The sequence below is a fragment of the Mobula birostris genome, chromosome 1 (assembly GCF_030028105.1).
Source record: "Mobula birostris isolate sMobBir1 chromosome 1, sMobBir1.hap1, whole genome shotgun sequence".
NCBI classification, from domain to species: Eukaryota; Metazoa; Chordata; class Chondrichthyes; order Myliobatiformes; family Myliobatidae; genus Mobula; species Mobula birostris.
In genome coordinates, this window is record NC_092370.1 from 228,291,623 (window position 1) to 228,317,696 (window position 26,074).

The 26,074-nt window shown below is 40.7% G+C and overlaps 1 protein-coding gene across 5 annotated transcripts in view; it reads left to right on the forward strand.

Moving 5' to 3' along the window:
• Window positions 1-16,647, forward strand: part of gtf2a1 (general transcription factor IIA, 1) — a 72,719-nt gene extending 56,072 nt beyond the window's left edge. For all 5 annotated transcript variants that reach the window (XM_072273126.1, XM_072273136.1, XM_072273112.1 and 2 more), the window contains exons 5-10: window positions 744-834; window positions 1,797-1,945; window positions 2,469-2,573; window positions 4,116-4,367; window positions 8,083-8,172; window positions 14,709-16,647. In XM_072273126.1, coding sequence (XP_072129227.1) covers window positions 744-834; window positions 1,797-1,945; window positions 2,469-2,573; window positions 4,116-4,367; window positions 8,083-8,172; window positions 14,709-14,816 — 795 coding nt within the window. In that variant the 3' untranslated portion in view covers window positions 14,817-16,647. The remainder of the gene's footprint in view (window positions 1-743; window positions 835-1,796; window positions 1,946-2,468; window positions 2,574-4,115; window positions 4,368-8,082; window positions 8,173-14,708) is intronic.
• The last annotated feature ends 9,427 nt before the right edge of the window (window positions 16,648-26,074 follow it).

Here is a 26,074-nt window from a genome sequence, read left to right on the forward strand (position 1 = left end):
TCTACCCTCGCAGGCACATGGCACAAGTCATCATATCCCTTCTTTGTAGAAGTCAGCTTCTTGGACCTCCAGAAGTGGTCCACAGCAGGGGTGATTGATAAATTTGTGCCCTAAGGTAGAAGGAGATGAGTTATTAACATCAAACTTTCTGCATAGTCACTCAGAGTTGAACTGCACGTGCATGTAATGACAGCTGTATAACCCATCTCCTTCTACCTTAGGCCACGAACTTATCAATCACCCCTGCTGTGGACCTCTTCTACAAAGAAGGGATCCGTATGCTCCATGACCGCTGGACTGTGTGTGTACATGTTGGAGGGGACAATGTTGAAAAATAAATGTGCTAGGTTTTCTAAAATTGACTCCTTCTACCTTAGGCCACAAACTTATCAATCACCTCTCGTAAAGGCAGTTACTTGCTGGACCCAGGATAGATCCTCTGAAATGATAATACCGAAGAATTTAAAGTTACTGACATCTCCACCTCTGATTCCCTGATGATGACTGGCTCATGGACCTCTGGTTTCCTCCTCTAATAGTCAATAATCAGCTCTTTGGTCTTGCTGACATTTGTTGCATAATTCTGCAAAAGTCTACAACTTTACAAAATGCCTGTTTCACCATAGTGCAAATGTGTATGTCACCACAATCCAGCCTGATTTGTTTCTGCACCGTGTCTAAAGGGACCTCTTCTTTTGATTACTTTTGTCAGTCAAATAAAATTCTTGTAATTTCTTTTGCAGAGCGCAGCTGCTGCTGCAGCAACGCTGGCATTACCTGCTGGTGTTCCAGCTCCATACCAGCTTTCTAATGGACCAATACTTACAAATACAGGTAACAGCAGGTCCAAGCACGAGGCTTTTGTTTATGTTGAAGTTTACTTTTTCCAATACAGAAAAGGACGCCATGTTTTCAGGAGAGTGACGCGACCAGAATGTATCAGTGATCTGGAAATAGAACTAATTGTGGCACTAATTACCTTTTGGTCATTAGAAAAATGATGGAGAATATCCTCAGTAGTGCAAGCACATTTAACTCTAGTCTAAAGTTTGGTTCTACCAGTAGCATTGGCATATAGATCCCCATGGCGCTACAGCACAGAAACAGGGCCTCTAGCCCATCTAGTCTATGCTGTGCTATTATTCTGCCTAGTCCTAATAACCTGTATCTGAACATAACCTCCATAACCCACCCATCCATGTTTTTAATCATATTCCCTTAAACGCTTAAATTGAACCCACATTCACTACTTTCACTGGCAGCTCATTCCACACGCTCACCATCCTCTTGAGTTGCGATGTGTTGCCATTATCATAAGCAACACCACAGATGGCTAGTTTATACCATCACTACCTTGTTTGATGACTGCTTGAGAACTAAACGTGCTTTTATTTTGAACTGTCATCCTATATTTGTAAATGTGCCTTGCAACTTAAATAAGATTTTAATCCATCTAACCCTCAGCAGTACTTTGTGTGGAAGGTGAGATGTGAAGGAATAGGTCTGGACCAGGGCCTGAATATTATTAGTTTGCAGTTAGCCTTTGTGCTGAAGCACTTGCAACACACCTGGAATAAACTGCTGGAGAAAGACAAGGAGAAGCACTTTGAAGAGGTGTAGAAGTTTGTAAAGATGAGGGGAAAGGAAGTAGGACTAATTTGGATAGTTTTTTTGGAAGTTAAGATAGACAGTAAGGTCTACATTTGGCTCTATGGTCCTATGATAGGGATTGGAAGTGGAGAGTCATAACTAAATTCCTTGGTATAACCTGTATATTGATATTTGTTTCTCCCCAGGGCAACTGCTGCAGTTTGTACGAACCCCCAATGGGGCTCATTACTTTATCCAGCCTCACCAGCAAGTTGTACTGGCCCAGTCAGTTACTCAGCAACAGGTCATTCAACAGATGCAGTCTGGCAGTGTGCAGGCACCTGTCATACAGCAGGTTCGTACAGCTGATTAGTTCCCTAGCAGACAAAGTTATCAATCCATGTTAGCAAAGAACTGGATAATTTTATTTGGTGGTTTTGAATGAAGAATAAATTCCTGTCATTGATTTTAGTTATGCTGTGATTCTTTTTGATCTTTGTAATTTTTAATGCTATTTGTAAATGTATAATATGTAAGGGGAGTTACATATTTTGCCTCAATTTATGTAATGCTATATGTTAATCAGAATCGGATTCATTATCATTGACTTGTATGACATGAAATTTGTTGTTTTGCTGCAACAGTACAATGCAATGAAATAAAATTACTATAAATTCCAAAAGTATGTCATGAAAATAAGGGAGTAACAAGGTTCTGGAATTGTGGATTGATCTACCTTATTTATAGTTTCAGTCAGATATACTTCAGATTAATAAAAATATAATGCTGTTTTACCTTTTTAGCAAGATAAGGCTTCTAATTTGCATTATTATTAAGACAATGGATTGGAAAGTCTGATCTAATCTCTCTCTATATAGATGCTTGCTCCACTGCCACCTGGAACCATCCCTCAACAGACTGGAGTGATTATCCAGCCCCAGCAGATCCTGGTTGCAGGGAATAAAGTTCCTTCAAATACACAGGTATACCTTTCATTAAAAGCTTAGATGAGCAGTATACTCATTGGGAGTTTCCTGCTATCACAGAAGCCAATCTTCAGCAAATTCAACTTGCTTCATGCAATATCAAGAAATGGCTGGGATACAGTAAAGACTCGAACAATATCCCTGCTACAGTACTAAAACCCTGTCCCTCAGAATTACCTGTACCTCTAGCCCAATTAATTTCAGTTCAGTTACAGTGTTGGCGTGTACCTGGCAATATGAAAAATCACCCAGCCATACCCTGATCACATGAAGCAGAACAAATTAATTCTGTCTAATTACCTCTTAGTCATCTAAAAAATAACCTTGCTGATGCTACCAAGTGGCACTCGCTTTCCAATAATGTGCTCACCAATGCCCAGTTTGGTTTACGGTTGAACAACTTTGCTTCATACTTCATCGTGGTTTCCGTTCAAACATGGCCATGGACTAGAGATATGAATTCCATAGATAACATTCAGGCTTATGCTGATAAAGTAACAAAGTTATCGTCACGCCACGGGCAATGATATTCTCCAAGAGAGCATCTAGCCACCTACTTTTAATATTCATTGGTATTACTGTCAAAGAGGTTAGAAACTGAAATGGAACAGTTAACCAAATACTGCGGCTGCAAAAGCATGCCAAAGCCTTGAAATCCATGCTGATTTACTCACCTTCTGACACCAAAAGCCTTAAAACATTAATTGGCTGGGAAGAAAAGTTTATGAATGGAAGTTAAGTGCGACTTTGAAGTTTTTTGAAGTTTATCTGCAAAGTAGGCACAGGAGAGCCAGTGTGTTCTGTGTGCCACATGAGGGTTTATTATAACAGAACCGGAGCTCAGGCTTATTATCACTGACATGTGTCTTGAAATTTGCTGTGGGGCAGCAGTGCAATGTATAACACGTTCTATAAATTATAATTTAAAAATATATATTATCCTTGCTGATCTCCTCCCTGATGGGAGCATGGCTTGTGTGGTGAAGTTCCTTAATGGTGGATGCCACCTTTTAATCCATTTGTTAGGCCATAAGACATAAGAGCAGAATTACGCAGTTTGGCCCATTGAATTTGCTCTTCCATTCCAGCAAGGTTTATTTATTATCCCTCTCAGCCCTTCTCCCTGTAACCTTTGACACCCTTATCAATCAAGAACCTATCAACCTCTGCTTTAAATATACCCAGTGACTTGCCCTCCATGGTCATCTGTGGCAATGAATTCTGCGGATTCACCATCTCTGGCTAAAGAAATTACCCCTCATTTCTATTTAAAAGGAATGTCTTTGTATTCTGAGGCTGTGCCCTCTGGTCTTAGACTCTCCCATATTTGGAAACATTCACTCCTTGTCTACTCTATCTAGACGTTTCAATATTTGATAGGTGTCAATGAGATTCCCTGGCATTCTTCCAATCTCTAGCAAGTAGCGACCCAGAGCTCCTCATATATTTACTCTTTGCTGAACCAAAAAAAATTCTTTAAACCATTTATAATAATAATGACTGAAAAGTAAGCGGCTGTTTTAATAATGAACTTTACAGGTAATGCAAGCGACCACTGTTACGGCAACGCCTTCAGCGCAGGTTGCTCAGACCAACAGCTCTGCCCCGGTACAACAACAGCAGCAGCAACAACAACAGCCGCAGCAGCAACAGCCACCTTTAGTCATGCAAGTAGATGGGTCCGGGGACACCTCCTCTGAGGAAGACGAGGACGATGAAGAGGATGAGTATGATGATGAGGAAGAAGAGAAAGACAAGGAAGAGGTTGGAGAGGATGGACAAGTTGAAGAGGTAATGTTTTGTCATGTTTATAACCTGAATCTGAAGTTACAGTATTGGGTCCCTTTAGAGCATAAGATGTAGTGACCCTGCAATGTAGCACTGAAGGAATAGAATAGATTTTTTTCCAAATTCTGGTAATTTCTCCAATCTCTACCCCTTCTTTCTCTCCATTTCCATTCCCCATTTCAGCTTCCCTCTTATTCTGTCTCATCATCTCTTTCTAGTGCACCTCCTCCTTCCCTTTCTCCTATGATATCAGATTACTACTTCAACCCTTTACCTTTTTCACCTATCATCTCCCAGCTTCTCGCTTCATCCCACCTCCCACCCATCTACCTTCCCCTTCACTTATCACCCTCCTCTTCCCCTGCCCCACACCTTATTCTGGCTTCTTCCCCCCCCCCCCTTCCAGTCTTGATGAAGGGTTTCCGCCTGAAACATCAATTATTTATCCCACCCCCTTGTACATTTTGCTTGACATGCTGACTTCCTCCAGCATTTAGTGTGTTGTTTTTGATTTCCAGCATCTGCAGAATCTTTTGTGTTTAGAAATAAAAATGCCTTGTTTTGGTTGAGAAAACAAAAAGAGGTGCAGAATGTATCTCTGGAGAATGTAAAATATTCCACTATTTCAATAAAGGATAGGGGACTCGATGTACTAGCCAATATTTAATCCTTAATCGACAGTGATCAGTTCCCACCGCTTTCTCTAAGGAGTTTATATGTTCTCCTTGTGACTGCATAGGTTTCCTCTGGGTGCTTCAGTTTCCTCCCACCTTCCAAAGGTGTAAGTCGTGAGCACGTTATGTTGACGCCAGAAACATGGCGACACTTGCAGGCTGCCCCCAGCACATCCACGGACTTCATTGGGCATTGATGCAAAAACACATTGTTTGTATTTTTGGTACATGTGACAAAGCTAAAGTTAAAAAAAATAATTATGCAGTCATTGTCTGTTGTGGAAGGTTACTGTGATTCAATTTGTGGGCACACTTCCATTACTCCTGTGAGTTGACTGGGAACACTTTACCGGTATTTCATTGACTGCAGAATGCTATCAAAGGTACTATAGAAATGCAAATCCTTTTCTCAAATAGCCCTGGTGAGAACATAACTATCAATACTTAAAACAAAATATAGAAGTGTCTCTATTTTTCACTTGAAACCTGCTTAAAATAATCTAAAAATGAAACGCAGAGGGAAATGGCAGTTCAGCAGCGTTTATGGAGGGAAATGAAATGTTGACATTTTGAGCTGAGATCCTTCATCAAGACAGATTTCCAGTATCTGCAAGATCTCTTGTGTTTGTGAAACTGATGTTTTTGGATTGTTGGACAAGGCCTTCATGTTGGGGGTGAAAGGCATTATGCATAATGTAATGCAGATGGTCTAAATATATACAGTATAGTACATGTATTTCCAAAATGGTTGTTTGGCTGTGCTTGATAAACCGAAACCAATCAAAGGCCACAATTTAGTTATTTAGGAAAACAGGAAATTGATTATCTGTTTTATGTGAAGAGATAAAATCAAAGCTGTGGTATTAGAATTGTAAAATCAACACTTATGCATTCACCAGAAAGATTATGGGAACTGTGGCTAGGTTTCATTGAAGAGGAATGTGGCAACTATTTATGTATTATTATGATTTATGTAGAATTTACTTTTATGTGTCTCAAAGCTTGAGTAGTTAATAAATGGTAAGTTACCGAGGTATCAAATCAATTGGCCCTAAGGGATATACATTCAGTAGCCACTTTATTAGGGTATCTCCTGTACTTAATAAAGTGGCCACTGAGTATATATGTTCATGGTCTTCTGCTGCTGTAGCCCATCCATTTAAATTTTTGACATTTTGTGTGTTCAGAGATGCTCTTCTGCACACCGCTATTACAACACATGGTTATTTGACTTACTCTCGCCGTCCTGTCAGCTTGAGTCAGTCTGACCATTTTCCTCTGACCCTCTCATTAGCAAGGCATTTTTGCCTATAGAACTGACGCTCACTGGATGTGTTTTGTCTCTAAATACTAGAGAATGTTGTACGTTAAAAATTCCCAGATGATCAGCAGTTTCTGAAATACTCAAACCTTGCCATCTGGCACTAACGTCCGTGGTCAAAGTCACTTACATCACTATCCTTTCCCATTTTGATGTTTGGTCTGAACAAAACTGAACCCCTTCACGATGTCTGCATGCTTTATGCGTTCAATTGCTGCCACATGATTGGATGATTAGGTATTTGCATTAATGAGTAGGTGTACTGGTGTACCTAATAAAGAGGCCACTGAGTGTATGTTATAAAGTTCATAAATTAGACATCTGCAAGATGTGCACAATGTTTAGAAATGAATACTACACTGTAGAAAATTTATTGAAAAAAAACTAGGCTGTATCATGGCTCATTATTGCTAAGTATAGAAGAGCTCTGTAGTCCATAAGTCTTCAGGAATTTGGAATTTGCATTATTAAAGTCTGTGTTATTTGTCTAAAGGTGCAGTCATCCACTATATTCTAAATTCTCCATCAGAATATGGTGATTATTTTCATTTTTCATGGTAACTAAAAGAACTTCTTTTGTCATTATTCTGACAATACAGAAATTAATGTATGTGGCTGTTTCTGTATAATTTTTCACATGGCTACCTTGTTCTTTCTTGATTGTGATCCAGGACGATGCACAGGTGAAAGCTTGTGATTCATTTAGTGGTGACATTTCAGATTACTCATTTTGTATTGAATGATCAATGCTTTTCACATATAGCAAAATGGTATGCCCGTGTTAACAATAAATGGAAAATCACCTTTTTCTTTCTCGTTTAAAACATTTTTTGGTTCATCTGCCTCAGGCAATTTAATGGTGTCATTGCAAAGTTAGAATATGGCTGCTGGTAATTAAGTCTCACATATGCACTAGGTGGCTCCTGCTCCCCTATTTAAGTCTGAAGTTAGGGAACTTAAAGAGTGTATTTTCTGTGAGTCTCTGAAAGCTACATTCAAAGTGTTTTTTTAACAAAAAGGAGCTGTGTATGGCTCTGAACCACAGTTCCTGTAAAATCTACATCTTTGGTACAATATTGCGAGTAAACAGATGGCATGTATTGTGACAGGAATTTTCTTTGCAGGAGTAGTACTATTGTTTTATTTCAAGATTGTGCAGAGTCAAAATGTTGTAATGGATATGTGTAAAGCAGATGTTCCATTATCAAACTGCAGTTATTACTTACCAAACTGCTTTAAATAGTATCTTGAACACAAAAGAAAATCATCATTTTGGCTTCCTACCCTTCCTTTCCAGTCCTGATTAAAGGTCTCTGCCCAAAACACAGCTTTTTATTCCTTTCCATTGATGCTGCTGACCTGCTGAGTTTCTCCAGCATTTTTTGTGTTACTCTGGATTTCCAGCATCTGCAGAATCTCTTGTGTTTAGAAATTCAATAAGATGCTTTGTATATGTATAATCAGCCATATAACAGTTAACGTTGGGCATCGGAGAGGTCAAGATAGGAATTCCAGACTAGGGCGGTGGCAATTGAAACCACAGTTATTAGTGGTGGTTGGAAAGGGAAGGCTTGAGGGAGCAGAGAGGAGGAATGGAAGATTCTGAGGATTGTAGGGCATATATTGTGAGTGTCTTTGTGTACTGCACCATTTAACTGGGCTTGATTGATTTGTGGAAATTGATTTTTAAGTGGGTTAATCGTCTATTCTGATTCTCTCCTAGGAGCCACTGAACAGTGAAGATGATGTCAGTGATGAAGAAGGCCAAGAACTGTTTGACACAGAAAATGTCGTAGTGTGCCAGTATGATAAGGTGAGAACCTACAGAAGATCAGAGCTTAACTGTGGTCAATGTGCTTGGCTCTAATTTCAGATTTATTCCTTATAAGTGTTGTGAGTCTTGAACATTCCAGAGAATGACAAGGTGAAAGTTCCTATATCATACTTCCAGGTTTCTCTGTAGTATCAAGGTGCTTCTGCATCAATCGTAAATTGTTCATAGCTCCACCAATTTGTGTAAGGTTTCTGTGATAAAAACTTTACCTATGTTTTGTGGTTCTCCTCAATCCCCCCTGCAGTCACGCTGCCTAAACACTTCTGCCAATAATTCAATTGTTGCATGATAGTGAGGAAGTCTAGGATAAGAGGGCACTGCCTCAGGATAGAAAGACATCCCTTCAGAACAAAGATGAAGCAGAATTTCTTTAGCCAGAGGGTGGTGAATCCATGGAATTAATTTCCATAAATGGCTGTGGAGGCAGAGTCATTTTGTATATTTAAAGTGGAAATTGTTTGGTTCTTGATTAGTAAGAGCGTCAAAGGTTTCGGGGAGAAGGCAAAAGAATCGTGTTGAGAGGGATAATAAATCAGCCATGATGGAATAGTAGAGCAGATTTGATGGGCTGAATGGCTTGATTCTACTTCTGTGACTTAAGGAATTATGGTTAGTGCATGATCACATGAAGTAGTGGATTAGTTCTGCATAAGGTCTTTTGAGTGAGTAATCATGTACGGGTAGTCCTAACTCGTGGCACTTTATTCAGAGGATTTTGGATGCTGTGTTTTGTTTGATATATTTATACTATTTATTGAATTTGTATCAGCACAGGAAGGTTTATAAAAAGAAACTTCCACAATTAAAACAAACAGAACCATCTGGCAGGCAGTGTCCAACTCAGCAGAGGACACAGTTTCACTTACTATGTGCTGAATAGCAGCAGCTTATTCTGAGATTCACAAAGTGAGTGGAAACATCTTGGCTGCTATTGACCATACGTTTCAGAACCTGAGAAGGGTTGGTTTATTTTAACTCTGCAAAATAATCTGAGATGGGAACTTACGGAATTTAGAGTTTGGAAATCTTACCCAATTTCTGGGCATTAGCAAAGTTATTCTGTTGACTTGTAAGTGGTTTGCTTTCTAAAGCAAGTACTGTGGGCCAGGTTTTTCTGGAGCTGGTCTCTAATCAGAACTGACAGCATTAAGCTTATTTGCAGTTTTGTGGTTCCAGCCTTTTTCACATTAAAGCCTTGCATTTGCCTCCTGATTTAGGAAGACTCCCCAAAAGGTAAACGGACTGGAAAATTAGGTATCTATTGGACATTTAAAATTTTCATACAAGACTAGATTTGTATGAATTATAGAGGTTTGAGTGTATGCGGGTGGGTTAGATTATAGAGAAATCGCAATTTTAATTTTCATTAAAGCACTGTATGCTGGAGATAATACTTGCAGTTATTTGCAAATCATGAATTCTTCTGGAAAAAGCCATTGAGCACTGCAAAATAAGTTCTCATTATACATTGTGTACCTACACTTAGTGGCCAATTTATTAGGTACCTCCTATATCTAATAAAGTGGCCCCTGAGTGTATGTTCATGGTCTTCTGCTGCACCCCATCCTCTTCAAGGTTTAACGGGTTGTGCATTTAGAAATGCTGTTCTGCTCACCATTGTTGTAACATGTCGTTATTTGAGTTACTTTTGCCTTCCTGTCAGCTGAATTAGTGTGGCCATTCTCCCCTCACCTCTCATTAACAATGCCTTTTCTCCTGTGGAATTACTGCTCACTGGATACCCTTTGGAGTGTACAGAGAATGGTGCAAAAACAGTCTGTAGTGTGGGAAAACCTCAGGAGATCAGCAGTTTCTGAGATACTCCAACCACCCCATCTGGCACTAGCAATCATTCTACAGTTAAAGTCACTTAGATCACATCTCTCTCCCCGTTCTGTTGTTTGGTCTGAACAGCAACTGAATCTCTTGACCATGTCTATATGCTTATATCCATTGAGTTGCTGCCACATGATTGGCTGATTAGATATTTGGATTAATTGTAGTGGTGCACCTAATAAAGAGAGCACTGAGTGTATTTTTCTCTTTTTATGATGAACCAGTTTGTTGAACTACTGAAAGCTCTGGCTGACTACAACCGAAGCGGTGATATAATTGTAGAGAGTATAATAAAATAATTTGCAGATAGTACAAATCTGGCTGTGTGGTTTATATTGTGGACAAACACTTCCTTCAGTAGGAAGACAAATGAAGATTAGCCTTATTTGTCACTTATACAGTGAAATTGCATCAAATCAGTGAAGATTGTGCTGAGCAGCCCGTGGTACTGGCATAGCATGTCCACAACTCCCTTGCCCTTAGCTGCAGATAAAGAGAAAAAAGAAAGTGGCAAAAAAAAGTTTAATCGTGAGAAGTGTGAGGTAATGCATATGGTCAGATGTGAAAAGGTATGAAAATATACAATAAATGGGAGATTATTAAGTAACATGGAGGATCAAAGGAAACTGGAAGTGTACTTACTAGAATCTTGAAAGATGGCAGGACAACGGAACAACATGGTTATAAAGGAATATAGGATGATTTTCTTTATTAACTGGAACGTAGAATATTAAAGCAGGGTGAATAAAAATATACACAGTGCAGTACTAGTTGGATCAGAGCTTGAGAATTTCATATATTAGAAACATAGAAGCATAGAAAACCTACAGCACAATACAAACCCTTCGACCCACAAAGTTGTTCCAAACATGTCCCTACCTCAGAAATTACTAGGGTTACCCATAGCCCTCTATTTTCTTAAGCTCTATCCAAAAGTCTCTTAAAAGACCCTGTTGTGTTCGCCTCCTCCACCGTTGCCGGCAACCCATTCCACGCACTCACCACTCTCTGAGTAAAAAAACTTACCCCTGTCATCTCCACTGTACCAACTCCCAAGCACCTTAAACCTCTTGTGGCAGCAATTTCAGCCCTGGGAAAAAGCCTCTGACTATCCACATGATCAATGCCTGTCATCATCTTATATACCTCTATCAGGTCAACTCTTATCCTCCATATATGACCATAATGACCATATATTCTTGGTCATTATGTTACAGGAAACACTGAAGAGTCTGTGGAGGAAATTTATGGGGGAACTGCAAATATTAGGAACTAAAATAAAACCTCAGGGCTCTTGAAACCAGGGTTATACTCCATCTTCTACCTGTGCTCCATTTTTTTTTGCAGTGTTGCCATATTCATTTAGTCAGTCAAATACCCAGAGTTGGGCATTTAGCCCATCATGGCCATGTTGACCATATGTACTAATTTCATATACCTGCACTTATTCTGTAGCTAGCTTTGCTTTGACCATTCAGATTCTTGTCAACGGGCCTACTTGTCCACAGTATTGGTGTTGTGACCCTTAGTTGTTCACTTCTGCTCACCTCATTATAAGAATGATGTGGGAACTTTAGAGAGGGTGCAGAGGATTTATACCAGGATGCTGCCTGGATTAGAGAGCATGTCTAATGAAGTTAGGTTGAACATACTAAAGCTTTTCACTTTGGAGTGAAAGAGGATGAGAGGTGACTTGATAGATGTGTACAAGATGATAAGAGACATGGATATAGTGGATAGCCACGGTGGAAATGGCAAATATGCAGGGGCATAATTTTAAGTAGTTGGAGGAAAATAAAAGGGGATGTCAGAGGTAAATCTTTTATACAGAGAATTATAGGTGTGTGGAATGCCTTTCCTGGGATGGTAGCAGAGACAGAGACCCTTATATAAGCACATGAATAATAGAAAAAATGGAGGACTGCGTAGGAGGGAAGGGTTAGATTGATCTTCAGAGTAGGTTAAAAGATTGGCATAACATCGTGGGCCGAAGGGCCTTTACTGTGGCTATTTATTTGTTTGTTGGGCCAATTTATCTCTAAATAAATAAATGAGATTTCCCTCTTATGGTGGCATTGTAGGGTCACAGTTAGCGTAACACTATTACATCAGCGACCAGGTTTCAATTCTGGCTGCTGTTTGTACTTCTTCCCCCATGGCCATGTGGGTTTACTTTGGGTGATCCTGTTTCCTCCCAAAATCTAAAGATGTACAGATTAGTAAGTTAATTGGTCACATGGCTATAATTAGGTGATGTGGGCTTGTTGGTCTGGAATAGCCAGTTACTGTGCTGAATCTCTAAATAAATAAAGTAAAAATACAGTGTGGAACAGGCTCTTCTGGCTCAGCAAGCTGCCTATTTAACCCTAATCCCATCACAGCACAATTAACCTACTAGCTGGTACATCTTCGGAATGTGACAGGAAACCGGACCACCTGGAGGAGCCCACCTGCTCACAGGAAGTTTGTACAAACTTATTACAGACATCATTGGAATTGAATTCTGAACTCTGACGCCCTGAGCTGTCGCTGTTGATACAGTGAACTATGTTCCAGTTGTCTTCATTTATGAATATGTAGATTATTAAACTATGAATGTATGCAAGATATTTGCAGTCATCTCAGAGCTTTTGTGGCTGATGGAAAAACTAGTGGGAATGCCAGGATTTATTTGTCAAGTGGAGCTAGTGCAGAATGTGTTCAAGAAGTTAAGGTCCTACTGAAATTAGCAGCTACAGGCAGGGCAGAGGAAGATATTATTGAAGTTGTTCAAATGAGACCAGCTGTACTCATTTTTAGGAGGGGATAAGGGGCAAATCATGGCAGGAGCATCTTTACAGCTACTCCAGTAAGTTCAGCAGCTGGAGTTGCATCTACTTCTTGCCCTTTTCATTTTCCAAGCCACAGATGATTGGGGAGAAACCTGCAGCAAGAATGGAAGGGAAGCAAGATACTTGCAGTTCTCCAGAAGCTGCAACAGACTACTGGGTAGGGTGTTTTTTGGAGTGTTCTAGATGAAGATTTGTTGACTTAATATTTATTCTTTGATTGAAATTTTCATATGTGTCTCACTGAAAGTAATTGTAGTCAGAAAGGAGAAGAAGCGCGTGTGGATAATAAGATATTTGATTTGCTTTGGCAGATTGCTGAATGAACAGTAATGAACCATTCAATGTGTTTATTTTGGGCACTAAGAAGAAAAAAGAAACATATCCTTTATGTTGGCTTTTGAAGCAGCTTCCTATTTCTCTGGCATGAATTTCAACTGTCTATAACATTCTAAAAATTTTCTTAATTGGACTACTTTGGAAAATAGTTTTAGTTGCCCCTGAGATCACTGCATTTGTTGAAGCCACAGATCAAATTATTTTCAGCTAATTTTATGTCCTTTTTACAATGCATACCATTCATGCAATTTTTTTCCATTACAAAAGTGCATCAAGGTAGTTCAAGGGAAAACAATAACAGAATGCGGAATGAAGTGTTACAGTTACAGAGAAAATGCAGTGTAGGCAGACAATAAGATTCAGCATTTTCTCTTTAGAGTTTTGAAATGAGGAGGACAGCAATTTCTTTCACATTTACATTTTTCACTAAGCGGATGACATTATTAAAGCGGATTTACTGTCCTGTTCTAGTTACTCTGCAAAAGTGGTAAGCTTTTTCCTTGTACTTTCACCCCTTGAGATTGCCCTTTGAGAGAAGCTTGATCTTTCCACTGTGATTTTGGAAAGGAACTTCTGGAATTTCTCAGCAGGACATTGCCTTCCCCGAGTTGGGATAGAATGCAACTTGAAGGAGAACTTGGAGATGTTGTTCCCTCTGATTGCTGCCCTTGTCTTTCTTGATGGTTGATTAGCATGGTAGTGTAGCAGTTAGTTTAATGTTTTACAGTGCCAGTGATCAGTGTTCAACTCCTGCTGCCCGTAAGGAGTTTGTACATTCTCCCTGTGACTGGGGGTTTCCTCTGGGTGCTCCAGTTTCCTCCCACATTCCAAAGATGTACGTGTTAGTAAGTTGTGGGCATGCTCTGTTGGCACTGGTAGCATGGTGATACTCGTAGGCTGCCCCCAGCACATCCTTGGACTGTTTTGGTCGTTAATACAAACAACACATTTCACTGTATGGTTTAATGTTTTGATGTACTTGTTACAAATAAAGCTAATCTTAAATCTTGTTTAAATCTTTAGATATAGTACAGTAACAGATCCTTCTGACACAACAAGTCAGTGCCACCCAATTACATTCACATGACCAGTTAACCTTCTAACCTGTGCTGGAGCGTCTGGTGGAAATCCATGCGGTCATAGGGAAAATGTACAAACTTCTTACAGACAGCAGCAGTATTGAACCTGTGTCGCTGGCACTGTAATAGCATTATGCTAATTGCTATGCTATTTTGCTGCCCCATATTTGGGAAAAGAGGCTGAATATGAAGACTGCTCAAGAGATACCTCTGTGTCCACCCTATCAAAACCCTTAATTGTTTCAAAGTCCTCTCCTTAGATTACTTTCCGTAAGGTAGAGCTTTTTCAACCCTTCCTATGACAGAGAAGGAAGTTGTTGTTCCTCAAAACCATCAGAAGTTGAGACCTTGAAGTTGGGGATGGTTGGAGGATCAAGCAAATCTATGTTACCCTTGTGGCACTGTTCACCATAACAATTATTGTTGTTTCTAGATCCACCGGAGTAAGAATAAGTGGAAGTTTCACCTGAAGGATGGGATCATGAACCTTAATGGGAGAGATTATGTTTTTTCCAAAGCTATCGGAGATGCAGAGTGGTAAGAATTCAGATCTTCCTAAAGAAAAGGACAGGCTTATTGGACTGGACTAATGTGCACTTAAACTGGAGTATGAAGCCTGCAAGTGAAAAGAATACAGAACTACTGGAACCCAAGCTACTGAGTTGTACAACACTACATTACATGGGGGAGAAAGCCTTGCCACTGAACTGGCTAACATTTTACAAAGAAACAAAAGAACAGTGTGCTTAACTATCAGTCATACCATAATACAGTCACTGCTTGCTGATTGATGAATACATCCACAGAGCTAATGAGTTTACAAGCTCCAAGACTCTTCCAAGGAGAAAGCATTTAGAGGACCTGGTCACTGTGCTTTGTGCTAAGTGCTGTCATTTGAATTGCATAGAAACTAAATATATAAAAGTTTAAAAAAATATGTTCTTTTATAGGGGAGGTTTATAGCTGGGGAAAAATATCTTGTAAATTCAAATCCCTTCACCCACATAGTGATTGAATAACTTCCAGAGCCAGGACCAATGTATCATTAAGGTATAACAATGGCTGATATATTTTAAAAAAAAGTAGAACAAAGTTGATAGATGACTTTGAATTGCGAACAGTTTGATAACCTTGACATGTATTCTGTTTACCTTTTTTATGCTGTGATTTTATTACGGTATGCAATGTAGTTGAGACAGACTCTACTAACCTATTGTTTTCACGCCATACCTGTGATAAATTCTGAAAGTCAGCCCGATCCCTGAGGCTGAACACACCAAATTGTGCTCTTATATAGTGCTGTTATCAAGTGTTCCTTTTGCAGCATGTTTCATAGTTTATTTTTCTCCATGTGGCACATCGAGCTATACTGTAGATCAGTGCGCAGCCTAATTTTAATTGACAACTTTTATTTTGGACTGCCACATTAGGTTTGAATAGAAATCATCATTCCTTTTACATTTTCTCTGTTTTATTCCCTTCCTGGTCCCCTCCTGTTTTATATAATGGGTTTTTTAATCTTGTGGAAGACTTTGGAATTTATTAGAAGAGTGAGGGAATTTACCTTTTTAAAAATGATGACAGCGACATCACTTTTAGCTACGTTTTCAACAGAGACAGTATTATGCGATAACTGAAATGATTCTTGAGAGAAGGAAGTGACAAAGTTTGCACATAGAATGGTGGAACTTGCAAAAAAAGATGAGCGCCTTTTGAAAGAAAAATTTAATTTGCTTTCTGAGACAAAACCAACCATTTACAATTTTTGTTTTTTTTTTAAATTAAGAGAAAAGCCTGTACACACGGCAAGTTGGGTGGGGAGAAAGATCAGTTTTAATTAGCTGATCTCTTTTCTACACCCCACAACTTCTTAGTCAACTGGTGTTGTACATAAATGTAAGAGGGAAATCTATTTATTATGTTTGTATAATTCATCTTGTACCATTTAAATCAAGGTTCTTAATAAAATAAAGTCATCTTTGTTTAAGGCCCTGCTTGTAAGACAATTAGAGAACTTAGTATTTTCTTGTTCTAAGATCTATTTTAAGTTACTTAAAGTATTTTGCCTTTGCAGAAAAATTAATTAAAAACACCCTTAAAGTTTGTGTTTATTCCTTTAATTTACCTAGATTTTGTGTAATTTCTCTGGGGGGAAATAAGTTGCAGACATAGAATATATTTACAGTTTGCCCTAATCATGTAGGTTTTAAATCGGAATGTTTGGGTGGGGAGGGGTGGTAGATGTATATATGTATATTATTAACCCCAGCTTCAACATTTTAAACTGAGTGAGAATGAATACTTTGTTATAATTTATATTTTTTATTTCAAATATATTGTGAATCTCAAATTGGACAATTCATTGTACAAAAATTAAACTTTCACGATTTGTAATGTTTTTGGAACAGTATTTCAACTTTCATTGAAATGAGTTGGCCAAAATCTATGCATCTCCAATGAAGAACCCAATCTACTTACTGCTAACCAAGGAGCAATTCCAAGGTAGATCGCAGGATCAAGGTGATTGTTCTTTTTTCAAAATGAAGGCAGTAATTCATTCTAATTATTCCCTTCAAGCAGGGAAGTTCTGCTAAAATGACTACTGTATGTCAACAGGTCAGATAACTCATTTACCCTTCAAGTACTGATGTGTGGTAGACTAAGTTACCTGAAAAAGCCATTGTACAAGTATTTTTGAGTTACGAGAAATTACTTATTTCCAGAAATATATAGATGTGATTATTCAGATTATTTACTACATGTACATCAAAACATACAGTGAAATATGTTGTTTGCATTAGCTAACACACCCAAGAACGTGCAGGGACAGCCCACAAACAATGCCTTCCGGCACCAAAATAGCATGCTCTCAGTGTTCAGGAGAACAACAAGGAACAGCAATAGATCAATAACAGCAAAACAAGCCCATTTCCTCCCTCCCACCCGCTCCCACACAGATGGGCCTTCATCCTACAGTCGCAGACTTGCAGTCATCAGGCCTCTGACGTGGAGCCTCTCCAAACCCGGGACTCACTGATCCAGGGCAGTTCACTGAGTGGTTGGGTGGGGTTCACCATCCCTCATCTGTAGAATCTGCTGTCGACCAGGGATTGCTGGCCGACATGTCAGCACCGGCTACTGCCGCTAACCCTTGACTCCTAACTCCTCTCATCCTTGTCCTTGAACTCCCAACCTGCCCCCCTAACTTCCCCCAAAACCATCCTTATGAGCCTAAAATCAACCATGTCTGAGCCACTATGTAAGGACATCGCAGCTTGACGTTACCTTGACTGGAAGAGATAGAGATAAATGGATGAGGCAAAGAACAGACGAGTCTTGTTTATCAGACATAGGAGCGAATTAGGCTATTTGGCTCATTGAGTCTGCTCCACAACTTGATCACAGCTGGTTTACTATTCCTTCTCAATGTTTGACCTTTTTGATTTTGATATTTTAGGCAATTGCCCTGCTGAATTCCAGCTTCATAACAGTACATGAAAAAAGATTTTAAATTAATTTCTGTCAAATGGATTTTTATCCAAAAGCAATCCTGTTACAATTTGAGTTTTGAATTAGTTTTCAGAGTTGAGGTGCACATACAGTACACAAACAGTGAGCGTTACAAAAACATTGAACCGAAAAATAAGTGAATTGTGAAGAGGGTTAGAGTGGCTGCTCAAGAACCTCTAGGCAGCCAGGTGCACAGGTGTAACAGCTGCTATTCCCTGCTCCGCCATCTCTGGCAGTGCCAAATCATGCTCAGATGATTCCATTGGAAGTGGTTTGATTCCGTGAGCTGCTTCATAAGCAGTCCTCCTTTGTAAGTAAAGTGCCTTGGAAAAAGTATTCTGCCCCCACAATTGTTTTCATATTTTATTGTCTCATTTTCTGATTTTAAAATATGAAGTAGGGTTTTTTGAGCTAATCTGCAAAATTGTGCATCATGTCAAATCAAAAGAAAAATTCCAAAACCCATCAACAGTTTACTAAAAAAAATCAAAAGTGTGAAGGCTGGAAAAGTATTTGTCCCCTTTGTAATTACTACGCTAACTTTCCTCAGGTGCAATACTCAAATGTTTCAAAGGTACATTTAATGCCAGTGAAATGTATACAATATACATCCTGAAATGCTTTTTCTTTGCAACCATTCACAAAAGCAGAGGAGTGCCCCCAAAGAATGAATGACAGTTTAATGTTAGAACCCCAGCTCCCCTCCCCTCCCTCCCTCCCATGCGTAAGCAGCAGCAAGCAATGATCCCCCCCCTCCCCATCAATAAAAAAAAGCATTGGCACCTGCCGCCAAGCACTCAAGCGTGCTGCAAAGACATATACTTGCAGTACCCCGAAGACTACTTGTTCATCTAGTATTTGGCATACCACAGGCTTGCTCTCTCCCTAATAAGGGAGGAAAGGTATCTCCGTTTCACAGCGAGAGGAGAGACATAACAAACAGCCCGGTGGTTTATGATGTTAAAAATCTGTTGCATCACTTCTTCCGAGCTCTGTGCCCAAAGATCGCAGGTCTCTGGGCACACAGCCATAGATCTGACTCCCATGACACACTGATCGGCCCATCTCCAGAGCCATGTGATCGCGGCCCTCCGAAGGCGAGCTGAGCTCCTAGGCTGTGCCCTTAGCATGTTGAATTACAGCCAGTTGTGAAACCCCGGAAGGGGGTCCCATTCCCACAAGATCAAGAGCCGATTATTAACTTCAGGAGGAGGAAACCAGAGGTCCATGAGCCAGTTCTCATCAGGGCATCAGAGGTGGAGAGGGTCAGCAAATTTGAATTCCTGGGTGTTATCATTTCAGAGGATCCATACTCGGTTTTGCACACAAGTGCCATTATGAAGAAAGCACAGCAGTGCCTCTACTTTCTTAGAAGTTTGCAAAGTTTTGGCATGTCATCTAAAACTTTGACAAACTTCTATAGATGTGTGGTGGAGAGTATATTGACTGGATGCATCACGGTCTGATATGGAAACATCAAAGCCCTTGAATGGAAAACCCTACAATAAGTGGTGGATGCAGCCCAATCCACCATGGGTAAAGCTCTCCCCATCATTGAGCACATCTACATGGGGCAATGTTACAGGAAAGCAGCATCCATCATCAAGGACCCTCACATACCAGGCTATGCTCCCTTCTCACTGCTGCCATCAGGAAGAAGGTACATGATCCTCAGGACACATACTACCAAGTTCAGGAATAGTTATTACCCCTCAACCATCAGGCTCTTGAACCAGAGGGGATAACTTCGCTTGCCCTATCACTAAACTAAACATGGACTCACTTTTAAGGACTCTTCATCTCATGTTCTGGATATTTATTGCTTATTTATTTATTAAGTTCAAAGGTTTATTATTCAAGTACATACAAGTCACCATATAGAACTCTGAACCTCATTTTCTTTAGGGCATATTCAGTAAATCCAATACCCATAATAGAATTAATGAAAAACCACACCCAACAGTGTGGACAACAATCTGAAAATACACAAGAACCTAAAAAAAAAGCAAATAAATATCAAGGACATGGTATAAGTCCTTGAAAGTGAGTCCATAGATCGTGGGATCTGTTCAATCTACTCTCGATTGGGTGTTGCAATGAACCAGAATTCATTACAGAGCTCAAGGTAAAAGAACCTTTAGGGGTAAGTGTTCATAATATGATTGAATTCACCCTGAAATTTGAGAAGTAGAAGCTAAAGTCAGTTGTATCAGTATTACAAGAGGATAAAGTGAATTACAGAGGCATGAGAGAAGAGTTGGCTAGAATTGCTTGGAAAAGAACTTTGGCAGGGATGACAGCAGAGCAGCAATGGCTGGAATTTATGGAAGCAGATCAGAAGGCTCAGGATATATACATCCCAAAGAGGAAGATGTATTCTAAAGGAAAGATGACACAACCATGGCTAACAAGAGAAGTTGAGGCCAAAATAAAATACAAAGAAGGCCATATAATAGAGCAAAGGTTAGTGGGAAGTTAAAGGATTGGGAAGCTTTTAAAAACCAACAGAAGGCAACTAAAAAGGCATTAATAAGATAAAAGATGGAATATGAAAGTGCTGGTGGTGGTAATTAGCAACCGTCTGTCTCAAAGGAGAATGGGTGATGATCAGCATCATCACAAGCCTGGGCAGAAGGTACGGAGATCCAGAGATGCCCAGTCGTCAAGATTCCTCTCTTGGCCACACCAGTGTGGTCCAAAGGAAAAATTATGAAGCAATATACTTGGCTGCAGGAGCTGCCATAAGGATGTTCAATGTCATCCATCCGCCTTGGGGGCTCCACTCTGGATTTGCTAACTGGGCTTATTCTTGTAGCCTTCGTCTCTCCTAAGGATGCCCACAAGGCAGTGGAGCTATTTATCCATAGCTGGGGATCTGGTACACAAGCACCAGGGCGTGTCCATACGTCAGCGGGCCTGCATGCTACGTGTGCAGGGGCCAGACCTCCTCCCCATTCTCTGTAGTTCAGCCTGAGTCTAAAAGGAGTTCAGTTTCTGTGTGTCACCAGTGAGGAGGTACTACTTGCTGTCAGAGAGGCTGTGTACTGGCAGGGAGAGACTCACGCATTCAGCTCTCCTTTTCGCAAGTGATGGAAGCTGAAAGTGAGAGCGACAAACACTACCCACTATAGTACCATCCTAGAAATGTCACAACAACCATTTTGACATACAAAAGTAAACTAGCCAATAATATTAAAGAGGAGACCAAAAGCTTCTTCAGATACATAAAGTGTAAAAGGAAGGTGAGAGTGGATTATCAGACCACTGGAAAACAATGTAGTAATGGGGGACAAAGAAATAGCAGATGAACTGAATAAGTATTTTGCATCAATCTTCACTGTGGAAGACACTAGCAGTATGGTGGAAGGTCCAGGTGTCGGGAGACATGAAGTGTGTGAAGTTACCATAACTGGAGATAAGGTTATTGGGAAACTGAAAGTCTGAAGGTAGATACATCACCTGAACCAGATGGTGTACACCCTGGGGTTCTGTCAAAGATTGTGGAGGCATTAGTAATGATCTTTCAAGAATAATTAATTCTGGAATGGTTCCAGAAGACTGGAAAATTGCACATGTCCTGAGGGTCCTGTACCTTCTTCCTGATGGCAGCAGCATGACCAGGGAGTTGGGGGTCCCTGATGATGGATGCTGCTTCTCTGCAACAATGCCCCGTGTCGATGTGCTCACTGATGGGGAGGGCTTTACCCACGATGGACTGGGCCGTATCCACCACTTTTTTTTTTAGGATTTTCTGTTCAAGGGCATTGATGTTTCCATACCAAGCTGTGATTCAGCCAGTCAATATACTCTAAATCACACATCTATAGAGGTTTATCAAAGCTTTTGATGTCATGCCAAATCTCCACAGACTCCTAAGAAAGTAGAGCTGCTGCCGTACCTTCTTTGTAATTGCACTTATATGCTGTGCCAGGACAGGTCCTCTGAAATGATAACACCTTAAGACTCACTGACTCTCCCCACTTCTGGCTCATGCACTTGCTAACTACCTACAATCCATATCCCTCCATTCCCCCTGCATATTCATGTGTAGTACCTCTTTAACTTCTCTACTCAATCTGCTTCCACTACCACCCCAGCACCGTGTTCTGCTCTCTGTAATAAGACCTATCCTCACATCTCCATTAAGCTTCCCCTTTCACCTTAAAACTATGCCCTCTATTTCTACCCAATCTATGCCTCCTATAATTTTACAAACTTTTATCTGTTCTCCCTCTAGCCTCTGATGCTCTGGAGGAATCAAATCATGTTTGTCAGAATCAAGTTTATCATTGCTGTCTTACATGACCTGAAATTTTTGGTCTGTGGTAGCAGTGCAGCACAAAGACATAAAATTGCCGTAAGTTACAAAAAAAAAAATCCAAAAAAAGTAATTATGAGGTGGTGCTCATGGACCATTTGCAAATCTGATGGAGGGGAAGGAGCTACTCGTGAATTGTTGAGTGTGGATCTTCCAGCTCCTGTACCTCCTCCCGAATGGTAGTGATGAGGAGAGGGCATGTCCTGAGTGATGAAGGTCCTTAATGATGGATGCTGCCACCTTGAGCTAATAATCTGTAATCCAGTTAGTATCCTGGTGAACCTCTACTGCACTCTAAAACTCCACGTCCTTCCTTTAATTGTGTTGAATTCCATGTGTTTATTTTTGGGAATATATCTATGAACGACATATTTATTGTAGGAAGTCATCCTTGACCTGATTCAGATTTATTTGTACATGAAACCATTCAGTGAAATGTGTTGCTTGTGTTAACAATCAGCACACCCAAGGGGCAGCCTGCAAATGTTGCCACACATTCCACACATTCAAGCCTGCTGCAGCGCGATTCGCTTGGGTGCTTTGACCTGGCAAACCTCAAGGACCAAGCTCTTTTGTTTTGCCCCTGGGTATAGGTAAGTTAACCTGTGCCCATTCTTCAGATGCAGGACCATAAAGTGAGCACCAGCAATCTCTCCACATGCAGAGGACCATTACTCCCCAGCCACTGGCTTGTAACCTTCTGTTAGCTCAGTCACAGACAGTTGAAAACACTTGTATGGAAAGTCAACAGTGCAGATTATGAAGCTCCTCTTAAAAGAGGCATACTCTCATTATATATGGTCTTGGGGTGCCCCAAAATGCTGATTAAATAGGAAGTGACACAGTCAGCATCCACAGCAGTATCCAATATACAGCCTTGCACTAACCAGGGCTCCAGGGAAAACTCCCTGCTCTTTCACATAAGCCTCTGGGGTCTTCTACATTGACTTTTGTTTTAGTGCCCAAAGGAAGACAGCCAGCACTACCTCAATGGGACTATGGATATGAATGCGCCTCCAAGGGGATTGAAACCAAGATCTTGAACTGCAGGGATGCAACTTAAGGTAACTAAAATCTCTCAAATTAGCAAGGATGTGGGACTAAAATAAGTTTCCAAGAATTCATAGCATTTTTAGTTTAGATTATTGGTAGAATCATTCATTGTGAAGCTCGTTAATCTCAATTGCACCATTCTTTAAGGTGAGCTTTATTTGTCACAAGTACTTTGTTTTGTGTCAATCACCAACACAGTCCGAGGATGTGCTGGGGGCAGCCCGCAAGTGCTGCCATACTTCAGGCACCAACATACCCCCAACGCACTAACCCTAACCCGTACGTCTTTGGAATGTGGGAGGACAGGAATGGATTCTCAATATTCCTGGATTTCAGTGCTTTAAAAGGGATAGAGAGGGTGGAAAAAGGGGAGGAGGGGTGGCATTACTGGTCAGGGATACTATTACAGTTACAGAAAAGGTGGGTAATGTAGCAGGATCCTCTTTTGAGTCAGTATGGGTGGAAGTCAGGAACAGGAAAGGAGCAGTTACTCTAGTGGGGGTATTCTATAGGCCCCCTGGTAGCAGCAGAGATACAGAGGAGCAGATTGGGAGGCAGATTTTGGAAAGGTGCAAAAATAACAGGGTTGTTATCATGGGTGGCTTTAACTTCCCTAATATTGATTGGCACCTGATTAGTTCCAAGGGTTTGGACGGGGCAGAGTTTGTTAAGTGTGTCCACGACAGATTCCTGTCACAGTATGTGGACAGGCCGACTAGAGGGAATGCCATACTAGATTTAGTACTAGTTAATGAATCGGGTCAGGTCACAGATCTCTCAGTGGGTGAGCATCTGGGGGACAGTGACCACCGCTCCCTGGCCTTTAGCATTATCATGGAAAAGGATAGAATCAGAGAGGATAAGAAAATTTTTAATTGGGGAAGGACAAATTATGAGGCTACAAGGCTAGAACTTGCGGGTGTGAATTGGGATGATGTTTTTGCAGGGAAATGTACTATGGACATGTGGTCGATGTTTAGAGATCTCTTGCAGGATGTTAGGGATAAATTTGTCAATAGACAATAGGCGCAGGAGTGGGCCATTCAGCCCTTTGAGCCAGCACCGCCATTCACTGTGACCATGGCTGATCATCCACTATCAGTATCCAGTTCCTGCCTTATCCCCATAACCTTTGATTCCACTATCTTTAAGAGCTCTATCCATCTCTTTTTTGAAAGCATCCAGAAACTTGGCCTCCACAGCCTTCTGGGGCACAGCATTCCATATATCCACCACTCTCTGGGTGAAAAAGTTTTTCCTCAACTCCGTTCTAAATGGCCTACTCTTAATTCTTAAACTGTGGCCTCTGGTTCTGGACTCAGCCATCAGCGGGAACATGCTTCCTGCCTGCAGCGTGTCTAATCCCTTAATCTTATATGTTTCAATAAGATCCCCTCTCAGCCTTCTAAATTCCAGTGTATACAAGCCCAGTCGCTCCAATATTTCGACATATGACAGTCCCGCCATCCCAGGAATTAACCTTGTGAATCTACGCTGCACTCCCTCAATAGCAAGAATGTCCTTCCTCAAATTTGGAGACCAAAACTGCACACAGTACTCCAGGTGTGGTCTCACCAGGGCTCTGTACAGCTGCAGAAGGACCTCTTTGCTCTTATACTCAATTCCTCTTGTTATGAAGGCCAGCATGCCATTAGCTTTTTTCACTGCCTGCTGTACTTGCATACTTGCTTTCAGTGACTGGTGTACAAGAATACCTAGATCTCGTTGTGCTTCCCCTTTTCCTAACTTGACTCCATTTAAGTAATAATCTGCCTTCCCGTTCTTACCACCAAAGTGGATAACCTCACACTTATCCACATTAAACTGCATCTGCCATGCATCTGCCCACTCACCCAGCCTGTCCAAGTCACCCTGCATTCTCATAACATCCTCCTCACATTTCACACTGCCTCCCAGCTTTGTGTCATCAGCAAATTTGCTAATGTTACTTTCAATTCCCTCATCTAAATCATTAATATATATTGTAAACAGCTGCGGTCCCAGCACTGAACCCTGTGGTACCCCACTGGTCACCGCCTGCCATTCCGAAAGGGACCCGTTAATCGCTACTCTTTGTTTTCTGTCAGCCAGCCAATTTTCAATCCATGTCAGTACTCTGCCCCCAATACCACGTGCCCTAATTTTGCCCACTAATCTCCTATGTGGGACTTTATCAAAGGCTTTCTGAAAGTCCAGGTACACTACATCCACTGGCTCTCCCTTGTCCATTTTCATAGTTACATCCTCAAAAAATTCCAGAAGATTAGTCAAGCACGATTTCCCCTTCGTAAATCCATGCTGACTTGGACCAATCCTGTTACTGTTATCCAGATGTGTCGTAATTTCATCTTTTATAATTGACTCCAGCATCTTTCCCACTGCCGACGGCAGGCTAACCGGTCTATAATTCCCTGTTTTCTCTCTTCCTCCCTTCTTGAAGAAAGGGATAACATTAGCCACCCTCCAATCCACGGGAACTGATCCTGAATCTATAGAACATGGGAAAATGATTACTAATGCGTCCATGATTTTTAAAGCCACCTCCTTAAGTACCCTGGGATGCAGACCATCAGGTCCCGGGGACTTATCAGCCTTCAGAACCAACAGCCATTTCCTGCCTAATATAAATTTCCTTTAATTCATCCATTACCCTAGGTCTTTTGGCCACTATTACATCTGGGAGATTGTTTGTGTCTTCCCTAGTGAAGACAGATCCAAAATATCTGTTCAACTCGTCAGCCATTTCCTTGTTCCCCATAATAAATTCACCCGCTTCTGTCTTCAAGGGCCCAGTTTTGGTCTTAACTATTTTTTTCCTTTTCACATACCTAAAGAAGCTTTTACTATCCTCCTTTATATTCTTGGCTAGTTTACCCTCGTACCTCATTTTTTCTCCACATATTGCCCTTTTAGTTACC